A 25,978-nucleotide genomic window follows, 5' to 3' on the forward strand; every position below is an offset into this window, starting at 1 on the left:
TTCAGGATACGAATCTTGACCGAAGAGAGGCTTTTTTCACCTGATGTTTAATAAGGCACAAATTCTGATTAAAGCACTTCCTAGGATTATAGAATATTCATCATTTCTCTCATATTGACTCTGTTCACTGCATACAGTTACAGAGGGGCTTCAGCCTTTCCTTCAGCTGGCAGTAACAGAATCTGCCTCTTTTTAGCAGTTATATTCATGAAACTATAGGAACTTCATATTTTGAAGACTTCTACCCTCCTGCCAAATTCTTTTGAAATTGGCCAGCAGGCTCAAGAAAGTTTGTAGGACAAAAATGACAGATATGTGTATGTACAGACTACATGATCATACTACTTTTACTGGAAATAAACTTAATTTTCTTAGGAAGTCAGATTAAAAAATAACCCTGGTTTCCCACCACACAACATATCTAGGGAGGAACTGAAGTCCTTGGCAGAGCTTACCAGTGGGAATGGAGCCAAGACCTCACTCTGCCTATGCAGAAAACCATAGCAGTTCCAAAAAAACCCACCTCTCAAACCAACCCCATTGATTAACCTGAAAGCTTAAATAAAAAAGTAAAAATCAACTGATTAAACTCACACTGAACATGCAATTCAGCGAGAGAAACGGTTTTTCCTCAGACACTTCCTGACTAAGAACAAGCACAGGAAAGTTCATCCCATTAGGTAAATCATTTGTCAAAACCACTGTTGTGAGAGCTTCTGCAAATGCCTTCTTAACCACAACTAACTCCAAGACTCGTAATATAAAACCAGTAATCTACTTTCTTTACCATTAGTGCACATAGGTGCATACACAGAAGATTGAGTTCACATAAAGTTCTGTAAACCCGAGGTGCTGGAGGAGAGTATAACTTGACATTGCCACAGAAAAAAAATTGATGCCTCTGAGGGATGGAAATCTGACTTGGTAAGACAAATATCTTAGTCCTAAGGAAGCTTCAAAACAGTACTCATTTGAAGCAGTTATCTCATATGGAAAACCTCAGTCCACAACTGAAAAATTTCGAAATAAAAGAAACAAAAGAAAAATATTTATAATGGAAAACATGAGGCAATTTCCAATTGCAGCAAATTTCAAAGGTTGTTCGCTCTCCCAGCTTCCAGCTTTACTGGAAAGCAGGAGTTGCTTAATACCACTGAAAATATCTGACAAACTTATTTTAGTCTAAGTTTAGAGATATGACCTTTTTTTTCCCAAAGCTCCAGACCAGGAATCTATTAGTCTTTATAGTTTCAGACGTGTATTTATGAATTTGTTTTTGGGCAGTACCCACAGTGTAAAAGTTAAAAGTTTCCATCAGTCAGTAGGTTTTTCTATTTCCTTTTTTTTTTTTTTTAAGCTGGGAGTTTGTATCAGAGAAAAAGCTGTGGGAATTTCTGGTAGTTTCACAGTAAGTTTACTATCTTGCTTAGTGGGTGGGAAAAGAAGGTGAATGAATCAACACAAGCAAAATAATGGTCAAAACACCAGAAGGTGATGGAAACACGCCTATGTTCACTGGGTACAGCAGAAAATATGGAAGCTTTACCACCATTTCATAAGTCAGAAAATGTTTTTGTACTCTGCCCATCTCCTCCAGTAAGAATTTTAAAAACTAATGCAAAATGCATGTGTCATGGAAGGTCCTGTTCTTCCAGAAGCCAGTTCTTCTCATTTATTATCCAACCCCAGTGCTACCTAAAAAACATTATATAAACAAAGAACTATTGGTACATGGCCTTTTTATTCTTGTTTCTTCCACCACTTGACTTTTCAGAAAACTCTGAGCAGATTTTTCTGTTCTTATACATTAAGAAGAGAGAAGAAAAAAATCAACCAGGAACCTGCTCTCAGGGAGTTCTGTTTAGCAAGATTTTCTAGCAAAAGCTACTCAGCATTTGATTTGCTACTGATTTACTGTAAAACAATTGCCTGTTACGCAAGGATAGTTAGCTCTTGCAGGACAAAATCCCTCCAGCACAAAGAAGAAAAGCTGCTGTTCACACGTATTTGAACTGTTACAACTCACCGCAGTTTAAACTGTTTCCATTTAGGTGAGTGTGCAGGATACACTTGCATGTAGTTCTTGAATGTTTTTAAACTTTCTTTTTGTTTCTTGTAAGGATGCTCAAAGATTGGTCGTCCCTTGTTGGAGTCAATTCACGTCATCTCAAGCACTGTGCTCTCTATTGAACTGATGATGGGTACCACAAGCGAAAACTCAATGGCAATCTAACATTAACAAACAGTAGCCCAAGAGCCACCTGTACCTGGAGAATCGTCACCAGTGGTTTTAAGCACAGTAAAACTAAGGTTTTTTCACTCAGATAAAACCAAGTTAAAGGAGGTAGCCATGGAGATGACAAATACATGATAAAAACTGATTATTTTTTCTGTGAGGGTTTCCCTAGGCTTTAGGCAAATGGGTAATGTCCTCATTTCAGAACCTCCCTCCCAGCATACATGCGTGCATAGGCACTACATAAAAGCCACACTGATTCCTTCCCAGTTAGGGATAGTCCTGTCTTCCACACCCACTGCAGCTCTTTGAAAGAGTCACTAAGAAGCATTAGTGAGTTATGAGCTCTAACAGCAGGGTTAAGTCAGCAGGGGGGTTCAGTAGTGACTTGCATTGCTTAAAATGTTCATAAATGACCTGACAAACAGGTGAGCTGCCAAGTGGCAGTCTGGGGACGGTATGTTACTGAGGGTAGTCAAAACAAGCTCCAGCCATGAAAAGTAATGAACAGGCTTTGAAGCAGGAGAATGGCAGTAAATAGGAGAAGATTTAACACAGATGAGTATGAAGTGATGCACGCAGAAAAGACAATCCTAACCAAATGGACATCAAGCTGAACATTCAGGTGATCTCAGGGTTATGATCAAATTCAGTTGAAATGTCAGCTCAGCACAAAATAAAAAGCCAAAAAAAAAGGAGCATGGGATTATGAGGAAAGAAGTAGAAAGTTGTCTGCAGGGCAACTCAGTCTGGAAAACAGAAAATGAGGATAGCAGACTGAGAACCATTACATGATGAGTGAATAAGCACTGACTAGTTGCTATATCCAATACTGACCAATACAAGTGTAGTGGTCAGCATTACACCAAGCTAAGAGGAGGAGCTAGTTTCAAAACTAAAAGGAGTCAGATCTTCATGCAAGATACAGTGGAGCTATGAAAATCCCTGTTGCAATAGTATGCAAACAGTAGGTTGGACAAATCCATGAAAGAGAAATTAATTCAGGATTACTGAATACATCTGAATCAAATTCCCTCAGCCACCAATAACTTAGGGATGGAGAATTCTTAGGGCAAAATATCATATGTGGTAGCCCTGTTTCTATAAACTTTACTATCATTTTGTGTGTGCATGTGATTTTCTACTGGGGCAGTATATTTAGATGATGCTGCAAGGCACATTACAGTGCTAAATTTTAATCACAAACACATATTTCTCTATTAACATAAAAAAATTAAAAGGATTGTCACAGTATTATGTGATTAAAATAGATACTAATCATTCAAATGATGGTGTTTGTTTAAAATTGCAATGAAAATAGTTGTAAGTGTAGCCTGAGCTAATGGGGCAAAAAGGCAGAATTTTAAAATGACTATATTTTCTTTTCCTCCTGAGAAGGTTTTAAAGCCAAGTAAATATTTTTAATTTTATGATCAGCAAAGTGAAAGGTGGTATACCTTCAAAGAGTTTTAGATTTAATGAAAAGAACAAAACATTCAAATAAATAAAGATCCTCCTTTGAATACTTCTAAAGCTGTGCAGCAACGACCTGACTTGTCTGACATGAACTCAGACTGGGTGGAACATCTAGAAAAGCACTGCATCTGAAGATATAGGACCCTGCCCTCTTCTGCAAGTACAAGTGATATGCCAGCGATCACGATGATTTTAAAAATGCACAGCTTTGCAAAACACACTGTACTAGCTTCCCCACCCCAGCTTAACATACAATCCCTCTGACAATATCAACAGTTGCCTAACATGACATTTCACATACCACCATGATTTGGATGGCATGTGCTTGAAAGAGAACTTTTAACACTAGCAGTTACTGTGATGGGGTTTAAGAAAAGAGTGAAGGAAGTAAACTGAGAATCAAGATTACAAAACGGCTCAATTCATTCCTCTGTGGGGATGAAACAGAATGAACAAAACAACCAAACCCCAAACACTATTTACTTTGGGAAGCAGGGTATGTCAGACTTCTCAGAGTAGGTGGAGTCAAGTAAGGACATAGCCTAAAGACACCACTAGCAAATTGCTGCACACACGATATCCCTGTGTAACAGGTATGGCCAACTGCAAGATGCTGAGAGAGGAGGGCAAGAAAATCCCACCCCCCAAACATGTCCGTGATTTAAGGATCCACTTACACACCAGTGAGGATCTACTTACAGGCAATGCTGGAGTTTTGATTAAAGGTCCCAGAGCAATCACAAAAAAAGCTGTAAGGCCCCTTACATGAACAAATTTTGTAATTAGCCAGTGCTGCTGCCCAATTCTGTTTGTGTGCTCTTTGTTTTCAAGCCACTGCAGTACAGAGATGAGATGCGGGTGACGAGATAAAAACTAACTCTGTTTAATCTTTTTTTTGAGAGGCGGGGGGAGAGGGAGAGAAGACAACTACAAACATTATAATTGATGGCAACTTTCTTCTCCTTTCTTTGTTGTCTGGGAGAGTTATAATGCAAAATTATGTTGATAGTTGAGGTAATTTTATTAAAGAGAAGTAAAAGCATTAGGAAGTGTAACTAGACAGTCGAATTTATCTAAAATCTGCAAACTAGCACATCTCAGTATTGAAATCCACAGTCCATAAAACAGAGTTCCATAGGACAGCAATAACAAAAACATCTCCATATGAGCCCTCCAAACTTGGGATTAAAGCCCACAGGAAGTCCCGCAAAGCATGGGAGGTAAATTCAGTAGCAATGGTCAAAGTTAGCCCTTGGTTATTTCACTGGGATTTATTGCCTAGTAAGTGACTTCAAAATCCATGTATTAGTTGGGGAAAAAAAAAAAAAAGACACCCATTCTTTACATGTCAAACTTACACTCCTATGGCCTGTGTAACACCTGCTCCAAATTGCTTTCCCTTTGGAGACCTACTGTGGAAAGTGACCTATCTAAAGCTGTGGCCAGTATTTGGAAAAGGCTATCTACCCTTCAAGGGAACATGTATTTATTCAGTATCTAATTAGTGTCAACCTGAGGAACATTTATGCAAACTTGGTCAGGACTAAAAATATCTAATTGTAGCTCCTCTAACCAAATGCTGGGAAAGGTTGGAATTATGTCCACAGTCTGATTTTTCTAACTTTGCAATAAGAAATAAAAATGCAGTACATGTAAAAGCAAGGGAAGCCTGGAGAACAGCTGACTACTATTTATCAAGTCCCAGGGTAGACGATTCATATTCCAAAAGATACAAAAATTCTTCTTATTTAAAATTTCATGCTTTGCCTTCAAAATCCAGCACTCTATCATCTGTCTACCAGGGAATCACCAGAACTGCTCAATTTGATTGAATGATCTTCAGGACCAGGTATTTTCATCTTTCCTTCAATGTAAATACACATTAAAAGCAAGATGAAACACGGACAACTCCAAAAGCAGGAAAAGCTGGAGAATAAAAGAGCAAAAGCTGCTAGTTGGGGATAAAAAGAACTATACCTGAAAAATGCATTTCTATTAGTTAAAAGAACAAGATACAGTTTATGATTTTGGTTAGGTTTTTTTTTTTTTTTTTTTTTTTTTAATTTGTAACTTTACTCAGTTTTGTTAAAAAATCCCAACCCAAAACTTCCCCTCCTAGTGTTACATTGTGTCACAAAACAGATTCAGGGACCAGTATCCTAATCAAGGTGAAAGTCTCTTCAGCATTTACCACATCAAGACTGCCCAGACACTGGAGTAACTTCAAAGGACCAAATTAATTTCCAAAAGATCTTTGTCTTTTTTCTTCCTAAGTATTTAGGTCTCACATTGCATGTACAAAATCATAAACTGAGCTTATCAAGGCTGACTGCAGCATTCTAAAGAGAATTGAAGTTGAGTTTATGCCATGTGCAAGTATAAGAAATGACAAATAAGGCATGCCACAGGATCACAGAATGGGTTGGGAAGATCATCCAATTCCAACCCCCCTGCCATGGGCAGGGACACCTCCCACTACATCAGGCTGCTCAAAGCCCCATCCAACCTGACCTTGAATACGTCCAGGGATGGGGTATCCACAACTCCTCTGGGCAACCTGTTCCAGTGCCTCACTACCCTCACAGTAAAGAGAGTTCAAAACTCCTTGAAACATCATTATTTAAATTTCAGAACTGCTTTCCCAAAAGCTCCCCATGAGTTCATGTAACACAACTTCACCCTCCCAAGTCTTAGCTGTTATTGTCACTTTAACACAATCACAAAGGCACAGAGAAGCAAATTTAAGTCACGGAGAGATTTTTCACATGGACTCAATTTCATAGTACAACCCAGAATATAGATCCTACTACCCAATATACACTACTTGAGCTTCCTGAAAGGTTATGATAAAGGAACAATTCGAGGTCATTCCCCCTAGGAACACACAAGACCTTCCCTGTGAAGTACTGATTTTAAGATTAAATAAACTTATCAAAAACCCTTTTTTTAAAAATTATAATATCCAACTGATAAGCAAACTAATTTTACTTCACAGCTCCATTCCAGGTGTGAATGAACTGGAAAACTTACATTTCCTCACACTAATTATTTCTTATTTCCAAGCAAAAGTAGTTTGAGAGACTAAAAATGCCACACAAGCAAAAATGATACAGCATTTTAAAAGAAATCCCCCCCAGTCAATATACTGGAAGTCAACTTTGAATCATCACTGCCCTTCAGGTTTCCACATACCCTTTCTGACCTCCTTTAGGAGAATTCCGATCTGCCAAGCCTGAAAAGGCAAAACAAATTCTCCTTTTGTCTTCAGGATTCAAGAGTTACTCACCTATCTATTTGTTGGTATAATAAAATCAAAATCTGTGTTGAGAAACTTACCACAAGATCAACTGTAAAATATTACTATGGTGGCTAGCAACAGTTTCTATGTTATTAATCCAATCAGACAGGTCTATGCCTGTCATCCTTGCCCAGATCTGAACTCCTGTTGCCCAAGAGAACAGAAATTGGTGATGCAGGAAGAAATGCTTAACTGTACAGTATTATTTGCTTGTGGCTCAGCAAGCACTTAACCACATATGTGAAGCTCTGCCAAGATGTCCTCCTACAACAAAAGAACTTAAAAAAAAATAAAGAGAACACAATCAGTAATTGGCAGATTTTGGGTGGAACACTATTTACCTACTATTCATTCTTAAAATAGAATCCAGTATTTTTACAGGTTTTAAGGACTGAAGTAAATTAAAAGGTCTTTTTTGCTCGCCTTAAGATACAATTATAATCAGCTCGCCAATTGCAGTATCTATTTATCTCTATGTTACTGAGATATTCTGGCAGGGTCAAACCTCAGAAACATACTGGATTATTAAAAAGATCTTTTTCATGGTGGAAAAAAATGTACTTCTGCACGTACTTAATTTTTTAATTTCAATTTCTTTAGAGCACACAGCTCAAACGACCCCAGTGGAGATGACAGAGGAACCTGTATCACATTTCCATGCACCTATGTGTGTACAGCCTCAAGACAGCCTATACAGCTAAGGCAGGGTAGTGACTGAGGAGGGTAACTAAGCAAAAAAGACATCTGACCTAAAAAATTTGACTATGAAAGAAAGAGGCCATTTCTAAGCCTAGCAACACTGATCTGGTACAGACTGAGATTATCAAAGGGAGTCTCTTTGGTTCTAGTTTCCCAATCATGAAATCTTTCTGACACATACGGATACATTCACATATCCTAACAATATGTGGTACTATCTTATCCCAGAAGGGTACCAAGAGATAAACATATGAAAGTTTGCAAAAACAGATATTCAGATTACAAGACAGTAAAACATTTTATCAGTGGAATAGCACTGAGAAAATTGTGTATACTGTATTCCTTGCATCATTTCAAATCAAGCCTGGACAAAATCGCTAAACATTTAACAAAAAGAATCCCTGCTGGTACTGTTTTAATTGAGATATTTGAGGGATGGATTGTTAAAACTAAGAGAAATATAATGCATTTTAGACACGAGCCACTGTTGCTAATTTGACCACCTCAGAAACGTGAGTTCTCCTTTAGTCCCCAAAAGAATGGTGAGAGAACGTTGTAGAAGACTTTCCCACAAATCTTCTCAGTTACATTCTGTTGCTTAAGAAAATAACTTCATGGCACAAAGTATTAAAGGACTATGCACGTGAAGAAGACACATTGCCTGTCCAAGATAACTGAAGAAGAATAAAAGAATATACACACATATAAAAATGAAAAAAGCCATCCCAAACCATCTCCTTTAACAGGCCACTGGTACAAAAGATGCTGCTGCCAGCACAGTGTGCCTATAAATCCTGAACACCCCTACATTCTTGACTTTAAAGAGAGTCAGCCATCTGACCTTGTTAGATACTAATTAATAAAAAACAGGGAGTTGCCTTGGTGAAAAGTAAACAACATTCCAGTTGCAGAGTCTGATGTAACATGGGTGGTTGCATATAGACTCTACCATTAAACTATTAAACAAAATATGCTGAACAGATTGGTAGATGAACAAAAATAGAATGCTAGACTTTCATAGCATTAGTATAAAAAAAAAATCGGGATAAATGTATCCTTTTTCTAACATTTTAAGTGTACTCAGTTGTATGTGCAAAGAACTCAGCAGTGCCAGTTGCATTGCCAAGATCATTCACTGCTAGCAACTAGTGTTCTATTTCAGGATATTTATTTTTTTGTTTTAAATTCTTCTATAGTAGATGAAATTTAAGAAAGGAAAATACAAATTAGTATCTGTGTATTGAAAAAGTAACTAGAAGCTTTCAGTATTCAGAGTTTAAAAAATAAAGTAAAAGAGATTTCCCTGTATTATGTGCCTTGGTGTTGCAAGGCATAACTTAACCATAGTACGGACCAAAACTCATTAATATTTAGTTACACTGCTCTAAGTTATGTCATGTACCAGCTAGTCCCAAAGGACTATGCATTAGTGAACCCTGTCAGAATGCAGCAAACTCATACCCTCTTTCTCCATGCCATCCCTTGGAGACAGGAACTTTATTTAACTTTATACCGGCTCATCATGACCTCCAGCCAGAACAAATCCTATATAGCAATATATCCTTAAGACCTCACCCTTCCATATTGCTGGAGAAGCATGATGAGACTAACTAAAGAAGCCTTTTAGAGGGAGGCAAGTGGTGTTACCACAGCTTTTGTTATTGATTCAGAGTTGAAATGGAAGAATGGTGGCTCAAGGGTGAAGAGTACCTTCCTTCCATACTGCCACAACAAATGGCACACTGTTAACAGCTCTGTATAATACAGCTACAACCAACTGCACAGCTTCAGTATGAAGGGACCTTCATGATCTCAAGGACTGGGATGACTGAGGTCTTGGGATGCTCGGAATGGACTTTCAGAGGAGGTCCCTCCCTAAGGAGAAGCAGACTTAAGGGAGTCTGTAGGATCTCCACTGACAACTGTTCAAGACGCAGACAAGACCTTGCTACACAAAACCTGAGCTAGTGCTGATGGTAGTCCCATGCCAAGCAGGAAGCTGGGCTAGATGACTGAGAGCTCCTTTCCAACAAAGAGTTTTATGACTCTAATGTGAAATCTACCACTTATTTACTGCAAAGGAATTTTTTACAAAACCACTGCAGCTATCCTAGGTTAAGGAACTTGATATATTTTATGAATTGATGTGACCTCCAAAATTTTAACATAATACTAGAAAAACAAAGCAAAGAAATATTTCTCACTACTATGAATTATCTTTGTTACTGTTGAGATATATACTCTAAATAGAATATTATCATGGAGGGGAAAAAAAAGTTTGTTCAATTATATCCAGGCTTTGACAAATGCAATGTTTTTGCTTTCACTGTTGTATAAAAATTCTGAAGGTATCACTCCTTTCATAAATGGAAGCAATTAATTCTAAAGAGAAATAATGTTAAAAGAAAAGTAAAATGAACATTTTAAAGTGTATTAAAAAACTAATGTTAAAATGCTTTAAAGTAAAGACAACGAAGGCACTGAAATCATAGACAACACTAAATGATTGTTCTGGACACGCACTGATTCTCTGTATCAGACAATTAAAACAGCTGTTGAGTTTTCATTGATCAAAGATTGCCTAAATTTTCAACAAGACTTTCTTTGTCAGGATGTACCTTCATCATTCAACTCTCCTCACAGTTTCTATGTCAACTGCAGGAAAAACTGCTACCTGCCATGCACAAAAACAGAACCTCACTTCTTGAAAACGAAACACATTTTCAGAAAGGTGTGCAGAGCTAAAAACAAACAGACAAAACAGAAACCAGAAAATAGAGATGGAACTTAAAGAAATAAAAAAAAAAAACAACAATGGAAGGCAGTATGAGAAACCTAAGTGGTAGGTAAATGAACAAAACTAAGAGTACCAACTGAAAACAACAGGATTTGAGGAGGTAGGAAGCAAGTTACACAGTCTTCATTACAGCTACAAAAGAAACACAGTTTTTGAGCAATGGAACAAATTAAGAGGATCACTATGTAATTACACATACGTGCCATCTAACCATCTTCCCATTACAGAGTAAAAGAAAAAAATAAATCTGGGAAGTCGACCAAAAACATGACCTGAAGGAACTACCTCCACAGAATGTCCCAGAAAGTGCTGCCTCCCCTGGAGAGGAGGGCTAGAGAAGAGCAGTGGGCTGCTGCCACAGAGGTAAAAGCAATCGTCCAGGACAGACAGAGGCTGCACAGCTGTTTGGGTTAATATCAAAGGCAACCTGGAAGAAAGGAAAAGGAAAGGAAAGCAAGCAGCAGCCAAGCTGAAGAGCAGAACTGCTTTGCACGCAGTACTTAACATATGGAATAAACAGTACTGAGGCAACACAAGGGAACAATTAGTCTAAACGGTTTTGTAAATATCTTGGACAAATACCAGAAGAGAAGAATACTGAGGAAGACACTGACTAATTCAGGGGAGGGAAGGGGCCTCGATGGCTTTTCTGGCCTCCTTCTGTCCTTATGTGCCCTGTATTTATATTTGAACACTTGCATTACCCAGCATATAGGCTATTTAAGGTCAGGAAAGCATTGCAGTAGCACAGCTGCCTCCAGCAAGTAGTGCTTGACATCACTAAACCACACAGAAGAGCACAGCCCTTTCATTGGCTTCAACAGCAAATATCTGCAAGCAGAATTGTTTCGCTCTATTTGTACAGGTTTTTCCACTGCACTGTGGTGTCTGCAACTTCAGTACTAACAGAGTTTTGTCCACTGAAATTGTTAAATAGCTAAAGTTTCCTCCTCATGTATTTTAAGTGACCTCTGACCAGAAACCAGTTCAAAGAATTTAGCTTTAAAATCCAATTAAAAAGAATCTACACTTTCATCTTCTAAAGTTTCAGTTCTTGCCAAATTTAACTTGTCTTCCTCCGTGGGATGTTTGACACATACTGCATGCACATATTAAATATCACACTTGAGATCTCTCATTTAAATTCTGTAATATTCTTTGTTGACACACAAAAATGTTTTCCAAACTATACATAAAGAGTCCAATTTTTTCTCCCCATTAACACAATGGCTACATGATTTGTAGAAATCATGAAAGACAGGAATGGTTTATAAACCCACTGAATTGGAAGGATTTCAAAACACTGCTACTCAATGTCATGTTTGATAAATGGCTTAAATAAGCATTTTCAAACTTTCTTAGCTAGATACATCAATGATGAACAAAAAAAAAAAATCCCACAAACCCAAAATACTGAAACAACTCAAGGCAGGTGTGCCTCACAGAGTACACCAGAGTTCTGGCTCTTAATCATCCAGATCAAAGACCTGCTGGAACACAGAAGTTCCTCCCTATCTGAGTGCTCGGGATTTCTTCCAACAAAAGTCAGGGTAGGAAGCGGTATGTTGAACACCCAGATCTTCTCCTATCACTGGTTTTGAATTTGACCATGGTGCAAACCTCAGAGGTGGATCCCAGAGTTTAGCTGTTGCCTGTGACAACTCAAAGACAGCAGAAGAATTCAATGATTTGCAGTGAAAGAGAGCAGGGAGAGTAACACTCATTTGAAGCACAAAAGAGGACTACAGGTATATGAATATTTCTTCTTGATTAAAATAAAAAGCTTCTTTAAACATAAAATAAATATGCAACTCCTTGGATGTAAGGCAGCCCACAGGCCAACTCTAACTACCTTTGTGTGCTTCTTCCAGGTTACAGATTAATCAGGTCCTGCTAGTCCTCAAGAAGTGCTGGCTGCAGAGAAACGAAAGATGCAAAACATAAAGGACTCACAAGAAGCCCTTCTCTGCTTGAAATGTTTTTGGCCATTTCTGCTCTCTACATAGATCAGTTCACATGTTTTCCTAAAAGCAAATCTACAAAATAAAGCATATCCATTCCTTTTAAAGAATGTCTTTCTAACTTGCCTATAATCTGCACTTTCACTTAAAGAAAGCTGAAGTTTAGTATAGTTACAGGATGTCTGTGGTGGGTTTAAATTTCAACAAATCCGTGTGATTTGTTAAGGGGATTCTTCAGAGGAAAGCTCCTATGAAAGAAGTTCTCAATATTCCTGAAGGGGAATCTGTTATCTAGGAGAAGATTACTCAACAAAAAGTCCCACACTTGATATTCTTTTATACATTTTCTCCAGGTAAGTGCAATTTGCAAGTGCTGAAAGGGGTTTCAGCTGACATTCACATGAGCCGAGTAGCTTGTGTAGTTAAGTAGTGGGATGGACTGTGACTGCCTCATATGCCTTAAATGAAATAAGCAATACAATGAATCACATTCTTGACAATACCTAGGGAAAAGGAAACCCCCAGAAATCCAACAGTCACATTGCAAAAATCAGCCATGATTTATTTTGGGAAAATGGCATCTTCCTACAATGGAATACTTCCTACAATTAAGGGGGTATTAAAGTTCCTTTCAAGCAGGCATTACATTTAAAATGCCACTGATTATTGGCAGGAAAGATGGAGGCAGAAAGCAAAGGAAAATGACCTAGTACTACTGTGGGATTGGGAAACTTCTGGGAAAAAGGCAGATCGGCAGGGGATCCATCCCTTCTGGTAATCTCAAAGGATGCACTACAATCCTTCCCTTTATCCCACAAACAACAGGGCCGAGATCCCCCCACTTATATTCTTCCTCCTGCCCATGAGATTCCCTGCAGGGCTCCTCCTCTGCCATACGCCTCAATTCATGCTCCCTGTGTCACCGCATTCCCTGCCAAAACATCAGCAACAGGAACATCGTTCCTAGAAGCTACTGCCAGCTCTCTCTAATTGGGGGAGGGCAGGCAGAGGGAGAAGACAAGAGAGGCAATCAAAACTGATGTCTTTCACATACAACTTAATTCTGTGTTTCACAGTTTTCAGAGATTTTACTTGAAAATCCTCAACTTTTCACTCTCCAGTGATCAGAGATTTGTACCTATTGCACGTGGCCATCTGGAAGCAAGCATTAAATAGTAGCTGACTTTTTGTTAACGGTTTTAAATAGTTGAAGTACGAAAAGTCTTAAGACAGAATACTATCATGTGCAGATCACAATCAGAGTGAAATTCTCTGAAAACAAATGATTTAGTCACCATATTCAGAAAGCAAACCACATATCCCAAATATGCAAAAATCAACTTTAAGAAAGTGTACTTTGTTAAGACACCACGTTCTGTAGTGGTGGGTTTGCATTTACATCAAGAACTGGGAAAAATACCCACGCAGCAACAAAAGAGGGTTCAAAGTGTACTCTAGGAAATCAGAGTTTTCATAGCTGTTGAGTAAATGTGCCTTTCTATAACTACTGCATGTGCTGCCAAGATTCTAATTAACTCATTTAACCACTCTTTGACGGTTTTGGTAATTCATATCCAGTTAGAATGAATACAGCAGAACAACTAAATCTCAACCTTGATCTGAAAGGAAAAGCTTCTATGACCTGCTCATGCCACTTTCCACCCTTTATCAGCAGTCCTGGCTAACTGTGTTAACTGTGTTTCCAGTCCCAGTTGACTGGAAATTACCAAACGTAATGCCCACCGATAAGAAGGATCGGAAGGAGGATCTGGGTAACTACACGCCTATCAGGCTGACCTTGGTGCCAGGGAAGGTCATGGAGCAGATTATCTGGAATGCCATCACATGGCATGCGCAGGACAATAAGGGAATCAGGCACAACCAGCATGGGTTTATGAAAGGTGGTTCTGCTTGTCCAACTTGGCCTTCTTCTGTGATAGAGTGACCTGCTTAGTGGATGAGGAAAAGACTGTCCACGTTGTCACTGACAAGCCTTTGACACTGTTTCTCATGAAATTCTCCTGGAGGAAGTGGCTGCCCATGGGTTGGACAGGTACACTGTTCACTGGGTAAAAAACTGCCTGGATGGTCAGGGCCCGGGGAGTGGTGGTCAACAGTTACATCCAGTGGTGCTCCCCAGGGCTCAGTACCGGGGCCAGTCCTGCTTAATATCTTTATTGATGATCTGCATGAGGGGATCAAGTACCCCCTCTATGAGTTTGCAAATGACAAAGTTGGGTAGGAATGTGGATTTGCTGGAGAGCAGGAAGGCTCTACAGGAGGATATGGACAGGCTGGATTGATGGGCTGAGGCCAAATGTATGAGGTTTAAACAAGGCAAAGTGCTGGGTCCTTCCCCTGGGTCACAACAACCCCACACAATGCTACAGACTTGGGGAACTGTGACTGAAAAGCTGCCTGCTGGAAAAGGACCTGGGCGTGCTGGTCAACAGCTGAACATGAGCCAGCAGTGTGCCCAGGTGGCCAAGAAGGCCAATGGCATCTTGGCCTGTATCAGAAATAGTGTGGCCAGCAGGACCAGGGAAGCGATTGTCCCCCTGTATTTGGCACTGGTGAAACCACACCTTGAGTACTGTGCTCGGTTTTGGGCCCCTCAGTACAGGAAGAACACTGAGGTGCTGGAGTGTATCCAGAGAAGGGCAATGGAGCTGGTGAAGGGTCTAGAGCACAAGTCTCAGTAGGAGCAGCTGAGGGAACTGGGGTGGTTTAGCTTAGAGGGAAGGAGGTTCAGGAAGGACCCTATCTCTACAACTACCTTAAAGAAGGGTGTAGTCAGGGGGGAGTCGGACTCTTCTCCCAGGTAACAAATGACAGGACAAGAGGAAACAGCCTCAAGTTGTGCCAGGAGAGGTTTAGATTGGATACTACGAAAAATTTCTTCACCTAAAGGTTTTTCAAGCACTGAACAGGCTGCCCAGAGAAGTGGTGGAGTCACCATCCTTGGAGGTATTTAAAACATGTAGATGTGGCACCTAGGGACATGGTTTAGTGGTGGACTTGGCAGTGTTAAGTTCATGGTTGGCCTTGATAATCTTAAAGGTATTTTATAACCTAAATGATTCTGTGATTACATTTATGGATAAATTAGCACAAGCCTCAAACTTGTCAGGTTATTTTTAAATTTGATGCCATCAGTAACTTCGCAGCACATTTCTTCTGCAAGAGCTATTTAACTACGAAGAGACAGTCTGTGGAATTAAGCCTGTTTAATAACAGGAAATCTACTCCTTAAATTGTGATTTCCCAGGAACTCTGTATCTAACTGTTGTGTTTTGTTGTTTTTTTTTAAGTAGCATTTAACAACAGTACATTATCCATGAAAGAACAAACAACTTGGCTCTAGAGAAACTCCCCAAGTTCCTCTATGTATAAATTTTACAATTCAGATAGACTCCATTTTTTCATTACATTTTCAAGAAAAACTGAGTCAGTAATTTTTAGGTTAACATTTGACCCCAGTTACCAGACCTTCTTGCTTGCTCTATTACTGCCATACTACAAACCATAGAATAAAACAGATGACAACTGTTTCAAAAGCTTAATTATGGTAGCCTGAAATACAGTGTGTGTGCCCAAGTGAAAAAATGGAACACCTTAATGGAGGGATTTGACCTAAAGGCAACAAATGTGTTTAAAACTTCTGAAATTCCTGTAGACTATTCTACACTAGCCAGAAGTATGTAGAGGAAAGGAGTTGAAGAGGGCTGTGTTGAATCACCCTTCCATTTTCTTTTGTGATTTCTTACTAATTCATTTATCTATATGTGTTTTTCAATCATACAGGAACATACTTTAAGTGGTAAAGTACTTGATATATCATGTAAAAATATTCCCTGTACCATCATGTTACAGAACCTTATGCATACAGGCTGACACTCAGAGGAAAAACTTTAAGGAAGACATGAACCCTTTCCAACATTCAGCTCTAAGTTTTGCTCAAGGAAACACTGAGCTCTGGATTGCCACAAAATGTGCATCAGACCAAAAACTGCCCCTTATGTCCTATATGAGAATCTGGTAGCTCATTACCTAGCAATAAGATCAGCCCCACTGAACTGCCTCAAGTATTTCTTACCGCAACAAATAGGTCTAATTGCTTAGTCTCTTAACTGAAAAAAGCCACCTTAAAAATCTCACTATCTGAACCATTTAAAGACAGCATTAACATATCCTGCATTAAAGCACCATTTAGATGATGGACACATAATCTTAGCTCTTCTACAACTATTTTCACTAATTGCTCTATGGCAGCTTCAGAAAAAAAAAAAAGGAACAATCAGTACAGTTGAACACCTGGAATAGAAGTACAAGTGGATCTGTTTTGACTGCCAGTCCCTGTCTGCCCTGATCTCTTCTGAAGCTGTCAACAGGCCATCAGAAGCTGGCCGCAGCAAAACAGATGATTTTTAGAACACAGGAAGAGTTGCAAAGCAGAGGTAGATTGGCAATCTATGGTACTGGCTACAGTTTCAGAATGTTTGATTGATGGGGACACGGCACACAGAGCAGGTAGTAGATACGTCTGACTCACTGGCCAGGCACTGCATAGAAGCATGACCAAACAAGGCTTAATGGAACAGAAAGCGCTGCAAAGCAACAGTCATTCCTCCTTCTTCCCAAGGATGCAAAGACGCTCTGGGATTTGAAGAAGCCATTGACTGTCTTGCTGCCTACTAACAATTCTCCTGAACTCATCAACTCAGATGCACAAGCACATTTTAATATACCAAACAGAAGATCTTACTTCTGACTTCTACAAAGACAGACATATAAAAAGGCCTAAGCATGACCACTCATTCAGTGACTGTGTATTCATAATCATTCTGAAACAGCAGGCTTCAACTGGTGGCAATATGGCATGCCAGCTTCGAAGGTGAAGTCCTTCACAGCACCCCTGTATCTCAAACACAGCAAGAGACAGTACTCGGCAGTAAATTCTGTGATTTTCCTCCTCCAGCTCCCAGCAGAAAGCACAGGTGAAAGACAGGAAACACCTTAAAGCAAACATAAGTCCTTAATTTTCCCTTCATTTTTTTTTTCCATCAGTGAAAAACATACAGAAATGTTCAAAGCCTAAGAGTTCAGACCAGGTTCTTGTTATTCTCCTCTGCCTGTATTAGAAGGTTAAATGCAGTCACCGAACTGTGCATACCACCCTCAGTCACGAAGAACCCTCTGGCACAGCTCCCAGACCAGTAAAAAACGACCATTTCAGTCCCCAAAGCATGGAGCCTGATCCATTTAAGCAAAACAAGTTCTACTGACAGCTGGTTTTCTTAGCATATTCACGTCTGCGTATTTATCAGAGAAAAGCCCTCCAGGACAACAGTGTTTATTGCAGGATTATTTCTGTGAACACAGGGAAGACAGAACTCACTGAGTAACAGTGTTTCTACCCTTATATATTTTTTCTTAAAATGTGAACCAAGATGAACCCAGTTTTATTTTCTTTAGCATGGATGACTCATGAAAGGAAAAAACATTACATATATAATTTTTTTTCTTTTAAGAAAAAAATCCAGAACCTTCTGATCCACATTCATGTGTAGTATGGTGACACACATTTTAAACACTAATATAGAAATGAGCTGTTCAATCCTGCACTGACTGTCTGGATTTAGAGTCTAATGACTTTTAATAAACAGAAAACAAAGATGCAATGGACAGTTTTATTAAAAATTTCATTAACATATGAATATCTAATGTACTTCACTAGAAAGGCAATTTTGAACAAGCAAGATGCTTTCTACCGACAGGTTTTGAGATGTTATGAATAACACGTGAGATGCGACAGACATAAAGGGTAAATATCCCAGCAGCTCCTCGTTATGCCAAAGAGTGCAGAAACAGCCTCAGAGTGCATCTGTGCCTACCTAGCTCATCTGTATGACCCTCCACCCAAAGCACAGCAGCTATCAGTGAAGGATGGAAGAGCATCCTGCAACAAGTCCCACACCCTGAGGTGGGAGGAGGTGAAGGATGAGCTGTAGACACACACTCATGGATGCTGATGAGCACCATCCTCTCAAGTTGTGTGGTCAGTCTGTGCAGTTTCTCAGCTTATCACTTCCTCCAGAAGTGTGCAAAAACTGTTTTCTATGATACTAGAGTAAAAATGGTAGGTTTTCTTCAAATAAATACAAATCATAAATATCTCGTTTCATTTTAACTTGATCTAATTTTTGAAATAACTGAAAGCAACTGTTACTGGCATCTATATGTTTACTGATGCAGCACAACAAGGAAAAAGAAAAATTCTTCAAATTATAAAATGAAAGCTTTTCTAAGTGACTGATTTCAAGTTAAGGAACTATTAACTAAAAGTTGCTGTTAACGTGTTTTGAACAATTAGTATTGAAATGAATGTTTTCAAATTAGCAAGTTTTCATGAAAGAATTAAACCAGGTTATGAATAGTTATTGCTGAGATTTTTATAAATTAATACAAACGCTTCCTGTCCCAAAGTGTGGGGTTGGTTGTTTTACTGTAAGAACTGGACTTGACACTCTGTAGCCAGATATCACACCATAATACTTATCTATTGCATTTCTACCGCCTGCTTCAATATGTGAGCTTTTTCAAGCCAAACCATAAAAGGTGGACATTTCCCTCATTTTGGAAATCTCTTCCAGAGTCTATGACAAAGTGCAGTCGAAGTCTTGCTAGTATTATGTTTGCTATACATCTAAAACCAGAGGAATCATGCTTTACAAAAACCCTTCAAAACAAAAAAACTATATTCCTATTGCTAGGACTCAAATTCGCTGACAAGATCTGTGGGCATGTATCATTTTTAGAAAATGCAATGTGGGAATGCATGTTTATATGGCAAAGCACAAAAGCAATGAAACCTCTTGGGAAAGCAGGAGATAACTCACGTTACACAAACAGGCCCTTTGCTCTTATTTCTCTACAAAGCTGACATGTTATTTCATGTGTCAGGAAAATGCTATTCCTGTTTGCTTGTTCTTCCTAAGGTGAACAGATTTTAGTATTAGCAAAATAATTGTGGGAATTCGGTATTTTTCCTGTTTTGTTGAGTACTTGGGGATGTTATGTTGGGAACTATCAACCACTACTTAGCTCACTTCAAAATTGGCTGCATAAAAAAAAATATATCGGTAATTTGCTTACATGGCTTTTGTAGATACAATTACTGCTAGCAGCAGGAAAGAACTTTTATAAGCAGAACACAATTCAAATGTAACATGCCATGGACTCAAGTCATTAAACTAATCCTCAGGGCTTCTTGAGGCCTTTTGTACTTTTGGCAAAAAGTATAAAGAAGTATGCATTGTTGCTTCAGTTCCCAAACATTGGAAAGTTAAATATCTAGACTGTCAGCCCCTGCTAAATAGAGCAGAGATTGGTTTTGGGAAAAGAACAAGAGACAACTACATCTTTTGTTATTAAAGCACAATTGAACAAATATTAGAAGCATACCCATACATTTTTTCATGGCACATAAAAAAGTAGCCAGTAGAACTAAGGGAGGTGCAACAGCTCACAAGCAGCTCTGGTACTACAGGTTACCAGTACCTAGATACTGTGATGAAATTGAGTTAGATGAGTGAATATCTTGACTTTGATACATCAGTAATGTGCCATGGTGTGGCATGGAACTCCAGTGTTTACTGGCATGATTTAACATGACTACATAAATGATGAAGCCATAAATACATCAGACATGTCAGACAAGTACCAACACCCCCCAGATATTCTTCTGCTGTATCGCTCTACATCACACATCTAACATGAGATATTCTTTAGGGTTCTGTAATACTTTTAAGAAGAAAAAGAGTTCCTTTGTATTGCTATTCTGCTTGGTATCAAGAGGTTAACACCTTTTTAAAGATACTATTGAAAGTGGGAAAATAAGCAATGTATTCATTAGCTCATGGATCATTTAGACAGACACACCTGGGTGGCCTGAAATACACTTAAACATCAATATGTGACTACAACTGAAAATACAATGGTGACTAATGGCAGCCCATCTGCTTTTAGAAGAGCTCAGAAGAAGAATCCTTTGAAACATGGAAGGATAATTACATGTTGGACTACAGTTATTCCCTCAATTAATGCTGACAAAAAGTAGTGAATTGATATAAAATATGAAAATGTAAAAGCTACTAAATATCAGGAGTTGTGGAATCTCCTGAGTTGGAAGTGACCCACAAGGATCATCAAGTCCAACTCCTGGCCCTGCACAGGACACCGCAACAATCCCACCATGCCTGAGACTGTTGTCTAAAAGCTCCCTGAGCTCTCTCAGCCTTGGGGCCATGACCACTTCCCTGAGGACCCTATTCCACTGCCTGACCACCCTCTGAAGGAAGAACCTTTTCCTAATATCCAACCTAAACCTTCCCTGACACAGCTCCAGCCGTTCCCTCAGGTCCTGTCACTGGTCACACAGAGAGCAGAGATCAGTGCTGCCCCTCATGAGGAATCATTGAATATTTTGATTTATACCCTGTGAAACTACATAAGCTCAGAGCATGAGGCCGAGGACTCTTTGCACACCCTGACAGTCACAGCCCAGCCCTGGGCCTCTTGAGCTTATCAGAAACACTGTCTGTTCCCAGGGACTAACAGGTGTCTAACGAGCACCTGTTTTTTAACGAGCAGACTTGGAAACTCATTCTTCTTGCCTGAATAACAACCCAAGTGGGATAATATTTTTGCTACTGAATCTTCAAAGAGAGTTCCTGATAAGAACTGTAGCCAGGCAGAAAATTGCTATGACTAAAGCCCACTCTCTAACAACTCTATAAACAGCAGTCCAAAGTGAGACCCTTGGAGCTCTTGCTTCCCAGGAGGTCAGAGAATGTGTATATCTCAAACACTGATACCGGATGGCTGTGGAGCCAACCAAAGACTCCTGGTAACATCTAAGGACTGTTGGTATTAACAGCCCTGGGACAGCAGGAAGTGCCTCTGTGTCCCAGGCCCTGAGGCTGCTGCCCTGCTCCCACCTGCCTGGGCCCAGTCCTTGTTCTATGCCCAGGGCCCCACTCCGATCCCAGTCCCATCCTGGTCACGGCTGCCCAATTCTAGTTCCATGACAAATGCTCAGGACCCCACTCCTGCATTCTCTCTCCATCCTGATCCCAATCCCAGTCCTGGTCCTATGACCCATGTCCAGGGCCCTGCTCCAATCTCTATCCCGATCTTGCTCCTGGTACCGATAATATGCTGTCTGTTTGAATGTATTTTCTTAAATAAAGTATCCTAAAGTCTTATGCCTTTATCTAAATCAAATTCTGTTTTTTGTTGTCTAAACTGCACCCAAGAGTTTATCCAGATCAATGCTCTGTTGAGTAAAATGTCAAGATACCATGTTTCTTCACTCGCACAAACTTTATCCCCAAGTTATTATAAAACTGTGGTAGTCAGTATTTCCTATCTTTTCTTCTCTACACAGAAGAATCATCACCAGTTCGGAGGAAAGGAACTGCAGTATTAACCAAAAAAATAACACATCACTCAAACAATGCTGGATCAGTTTGATTGTGATATACTTGAAATGTCTAACATAGTTACTTTTTTGACACATTACAGGATTGAGATACTGAAGGGAAGGAGAAGCATTTAAAACATTCTTAATTCCAGAAAAGGAATAAAAGAAATTTAATGAAAACAGATTGATTTCTAATCATCACCCTTCCATTTTAGGAGCAGAAATTTGTTTCTCAGCAAATCTCTTTGCCAACTGGTAAACAAATCAGTAAGGTTCAACACTCCTAAAATGAAATATTCAGATATTCTTCTGAGAAAAGTAACCTATAAACCTGCAAATTCCTAAAACACAGCTAACAAAGCCCTTTAGCTGCTACAACAATTCTTTATTCAAATGTATTATGTTTATACAGAGAACTTACCTTCCAAATAGAACCCCCCCCCTCACAAAAGCTATCAGCTGTACCATAGGAGGCATTCAAAATATACTGCTACAGGAAAATACAGTATAGTTTTCAGAGATTATGATGCTACAAGAACATCAGGCATATACAAAACTAGCTGAAAGAAGATCTATCATTTCTCCGCCACACATACACTTGCAGTAATCACTATAACTTTCAGCAATTTGAAGCAATAGCATGTTATCACCTAGTCAACATTTCTCACACATATCAGGAAAAAACTGCAAAGTTCAGAAATGAAGTAGAATAAACATTCCAGAAAAAAACCTGTCTCACTCACTGTTCAATACGTGGGGAGAGGTACAGCTTCGGAAAAACCTGAGTAGCTTCTGCATCTTCAAAACTAACAGAGAGAAGTGCAACATCTTCTCCAGGATCTTCATTCACATCCTGTACATAAAAAAAACCCCCAAACAAATCAAAAATAAAATGGCAAATAACAAAATGAGTACTTATAAGCTTGCAGATAACAACTAATAAATCAAATACCAATTTATTTAGGAGATGCTTAAGTGAGGAATTTAAAGTGTAACCATTATAAAACAGGTTGCAGATTTAGTCTTTCGTATTATATTAATACTTAAAAGTACTAATTATTTTAGTGATTTCTTTAAAATATAAAAATAAAATTACTGGGTTACCAAGTATGCAGTAGTGTTGTAGCTCTCCTTCAACTAGGTAAACTACAAATTTCAGTAAAGATACAGATTTCATTTTTAGGAATTTTTGGTTTAACACTAACATCAGATGCAGATGCCAAAGAATTTTTTAAAATGTTATAATATCACCGAGTTATGACCACAGATTTTATATTTGTTATTTTTCAAAGTAGTATATGGTCAACATTTTTTGCTGTATTAAACTCCTACTCATCTTTTGGACAAAAAACATTTTTGCAATCAGAAATTTATATCTAGAAGTCACTGTCCCCAAGTTTCACGCAAATTAAACCCATGCATTTCTTTCAGCAAAGACTACATACTCCATAAAAGTACTGTAAGAAAAAGAAATCTATGCTAAATACGAGTCAATGCATTCACAGTTGAGGCTTTCTTTATATCAGAACAATCAGTTACAGCTTTGGGATCATCTAGAACAAATTGTTTCTCATTAGGACCTGACAGCCCTCCAATTCATAAATCACATACAGTACAAACCAGTGTATTTCTGCTATGCACAACTTCATTTAAGCTCTTAACCTCTACGTAGAAAGTAATGTTAGTGGTGCAGTCACCTTCATTGACAGCAAGTAACATGGTGCCACTTGCTGCTCACAAATAAATCCTTTCACATGTTTGTGCATATGCACACAGCAACTTGCCAAGATGCATTTGTTTTCATCCGTTTTGTAAAAATACGAGAGGAAACAGAAAACCTAGCAAATATGTGCTGAAAGCAGAATCAGCATGGTACAGGGTGCCCTGGTATGCTCTGTTCTACAGGCAGCTGTGAGGAAGAAACATGCAAACCACTTAAATATTTTTAGGAGATCCTGCCCTACCTGGGGAGAAAAAAAAATTAAAGTGACTGCTGAGTGGTTTCAGGAAGGCAATCTCGTGGCATTTGAAGCTTTGGCAGGACTGAAACTGTTAAAGTCCAGAGAGACTTGCTGCATACCAGCTATTACGTGCAGAATACAACATGCCAAGAAACTTAGTGATAAGCTGCAGGGAAGAATAGGTCTTAAAAAAGCCTAATTGTCTTAGATGAAAAATGAGACAGAGCTGACAGTGTTTTCTTAAATTCTGCCTTAGTGTGCAGCTCGCTTCTGACAGCTGAAAGAAAACTGTACTTTTAGAATTGCCTGTGAAACGGTCACAAGCACACTGCAGCTGGAAATCAGAATAGTTTTAACCTGAATTTGCAGGACAACACTCTATGTGAGTAGTGAGGACAAACAATAGCTGTTGTCCTGTTGGGATACGATCAGTTTATGGTTGGGATTATATGACATGGTTCTCTGTAACTGCAACGGACAGGATCTCGTGACCCAATATGTTCCCTTAAGTGTTACGTTTTCAAATGGTATTATCTTCTACACTAGAAGAAACAGAATAGTTTACAAAACCTTTATCAACAAGACAAATAACAACAAAATATATGCAAGAGTGCAATTCATCCTGACCTTTCCCCCAGTATTTTATATATTTCTATCATTAAGGAAAAAAAATAAGGAACAGCTTTCAATCCTGAAGTTGAGTATGGCATTAACTGGCTTTTTCCCATTAATTTTCTAATTGTCAATCAAATGAAAAGAACTATTAAGACAGATTAAACTAATGATTTAAAAGATTTTATTTTAATAGGTATTCTTCAAGAGATGACAAGTACATATAATGGTTAGGTTGACGAGAAGCTCAACGCGACCCAGTGATGTGCACTTGCAGCCCAGAAAGCCAACTGTATCTTGGGCTGGATCAAAAGCAGTGTGACCAGCAGGTCGAGGGAGGTGATTCTCCCCCTCTACTCTGCTCTTGTGACACCCCACATGAACTACTGTACCCAGCTCTGGGGTCCCCCAAGAAAATAAAGATATGGACCTGTTGGAGTGAGTATAAAGGAGGGTCATGAAGATGCTCAGAGGGTTGAGAACCTCTCCTGTGAAGACAAGCTGAGGGAGTTGGGGCTGTTCAGCCTGGAGAAGGTTCTGAGGAGACCTTATAGCACCTTCCAGAAGCTAAAGGGGGCTACAAGAGAGCTGAGGAGAAAACTTTTCACAAGGGCATGTAGTGACAGGACAAGGGAGAATGGCTTTGCATTGAAAGAGGGTAGGTTTAGATTAGATATAAGGAAGAAATTTTTCACTTTGAAGGTGGTGAGACACTGGAACAGGTTGCCCAGAGAAGCTGTGGATGCCCCATCCCTGGAAGTGTTGGGTGTCCCAGACTGAATGGGACTTCGAGCAACCTGCCCTGTGGAAGATGCCCCTGCTCATGGCAGGGGATTGGAACTAGATGATCTTTAAGGTCCCTTCCAACCCAAACCATTCTGTAATTTTGCAATATAATACATCCACTTCTGTGTGTATACAGCTCTTCCAAGACCATATTATTTTGTTTGTAATTCTTTTCAAATAATTTGTTTTCACAGAATAGAATCTACATGCATTTTACAACCTACATGGACAATAAACCCCTTATTTAGACTTGCATTTATGATTAGTGCTTAAGTAGATGTGCACACATAGTTTGACACCATGGAGAAGACCAATTTCTAGAATACTATCAGGTGCTTACTGATTACAGAAAGTCAAAACAAGGAAAAAGAAAAACCCAACTCCAAAACAGACTAGGTGAACACCACTATAGCATCCATTATCACATACAGTAAATAATATTACATTCTATTTTCTACACTCACTAGTGGCTTCTTTAATATGAAGATTCATGCCAGTGGAAAAAAAACACACAACCACATAAATCATCATTGTATGTGATTTGCATGTTAAGCTGCAGTAAAATTAAGTGTGTAGTAAGAGCAATAAATTAAGACACGATCTTTTTCCATTTACAAAAATACCACACAACAAACACTACTGCAACTCTTGCTGTCAGCAGAGCACTA

The 25,978-nt window shown here is 39.0% G+C and overlaps 1 protein-coding gene across 2 annotated transcripts in view; it reads right to left on the minus strand.

Annotated features, from left to right (window-relative positions):
* BABAM2 (BRISC and BRCA1 A complex member 2) overlaps nucleotides 1-25,978 on the minus strand; it is a 172,676-nt gene that overhangs the window by 56,385 nt on the left and 90,313 nt on the right. For both annotated transcript variants that reach the window (XM_064648436.1, XM_064648435.1), the window contains exon 7: nucleotides 22,695-22,804. In XM_064648436.1, the coding sequence (XP_064504506.1) occupies nucleotides 22,695-22,804 (110 nt within the window). The remainder of the gene's footprint in view (nucleotides 1-22,694; nucleotides 22,805-25,978) is intronic.

This window comes from Pseudopipra pipra, chromosome 3, assembly GCF_036250125.1.
Source record: "Pseudopipra pipra isolate bDixPip1 chromosome 3, bDixPip1.hap1, whole genome shotgun sequence".
NCBI lineage: Eukaryota > Metazoa > Chordata > Aves > Passeriformes > Pipridae > Pseudopipra > Pseudopipra pipra.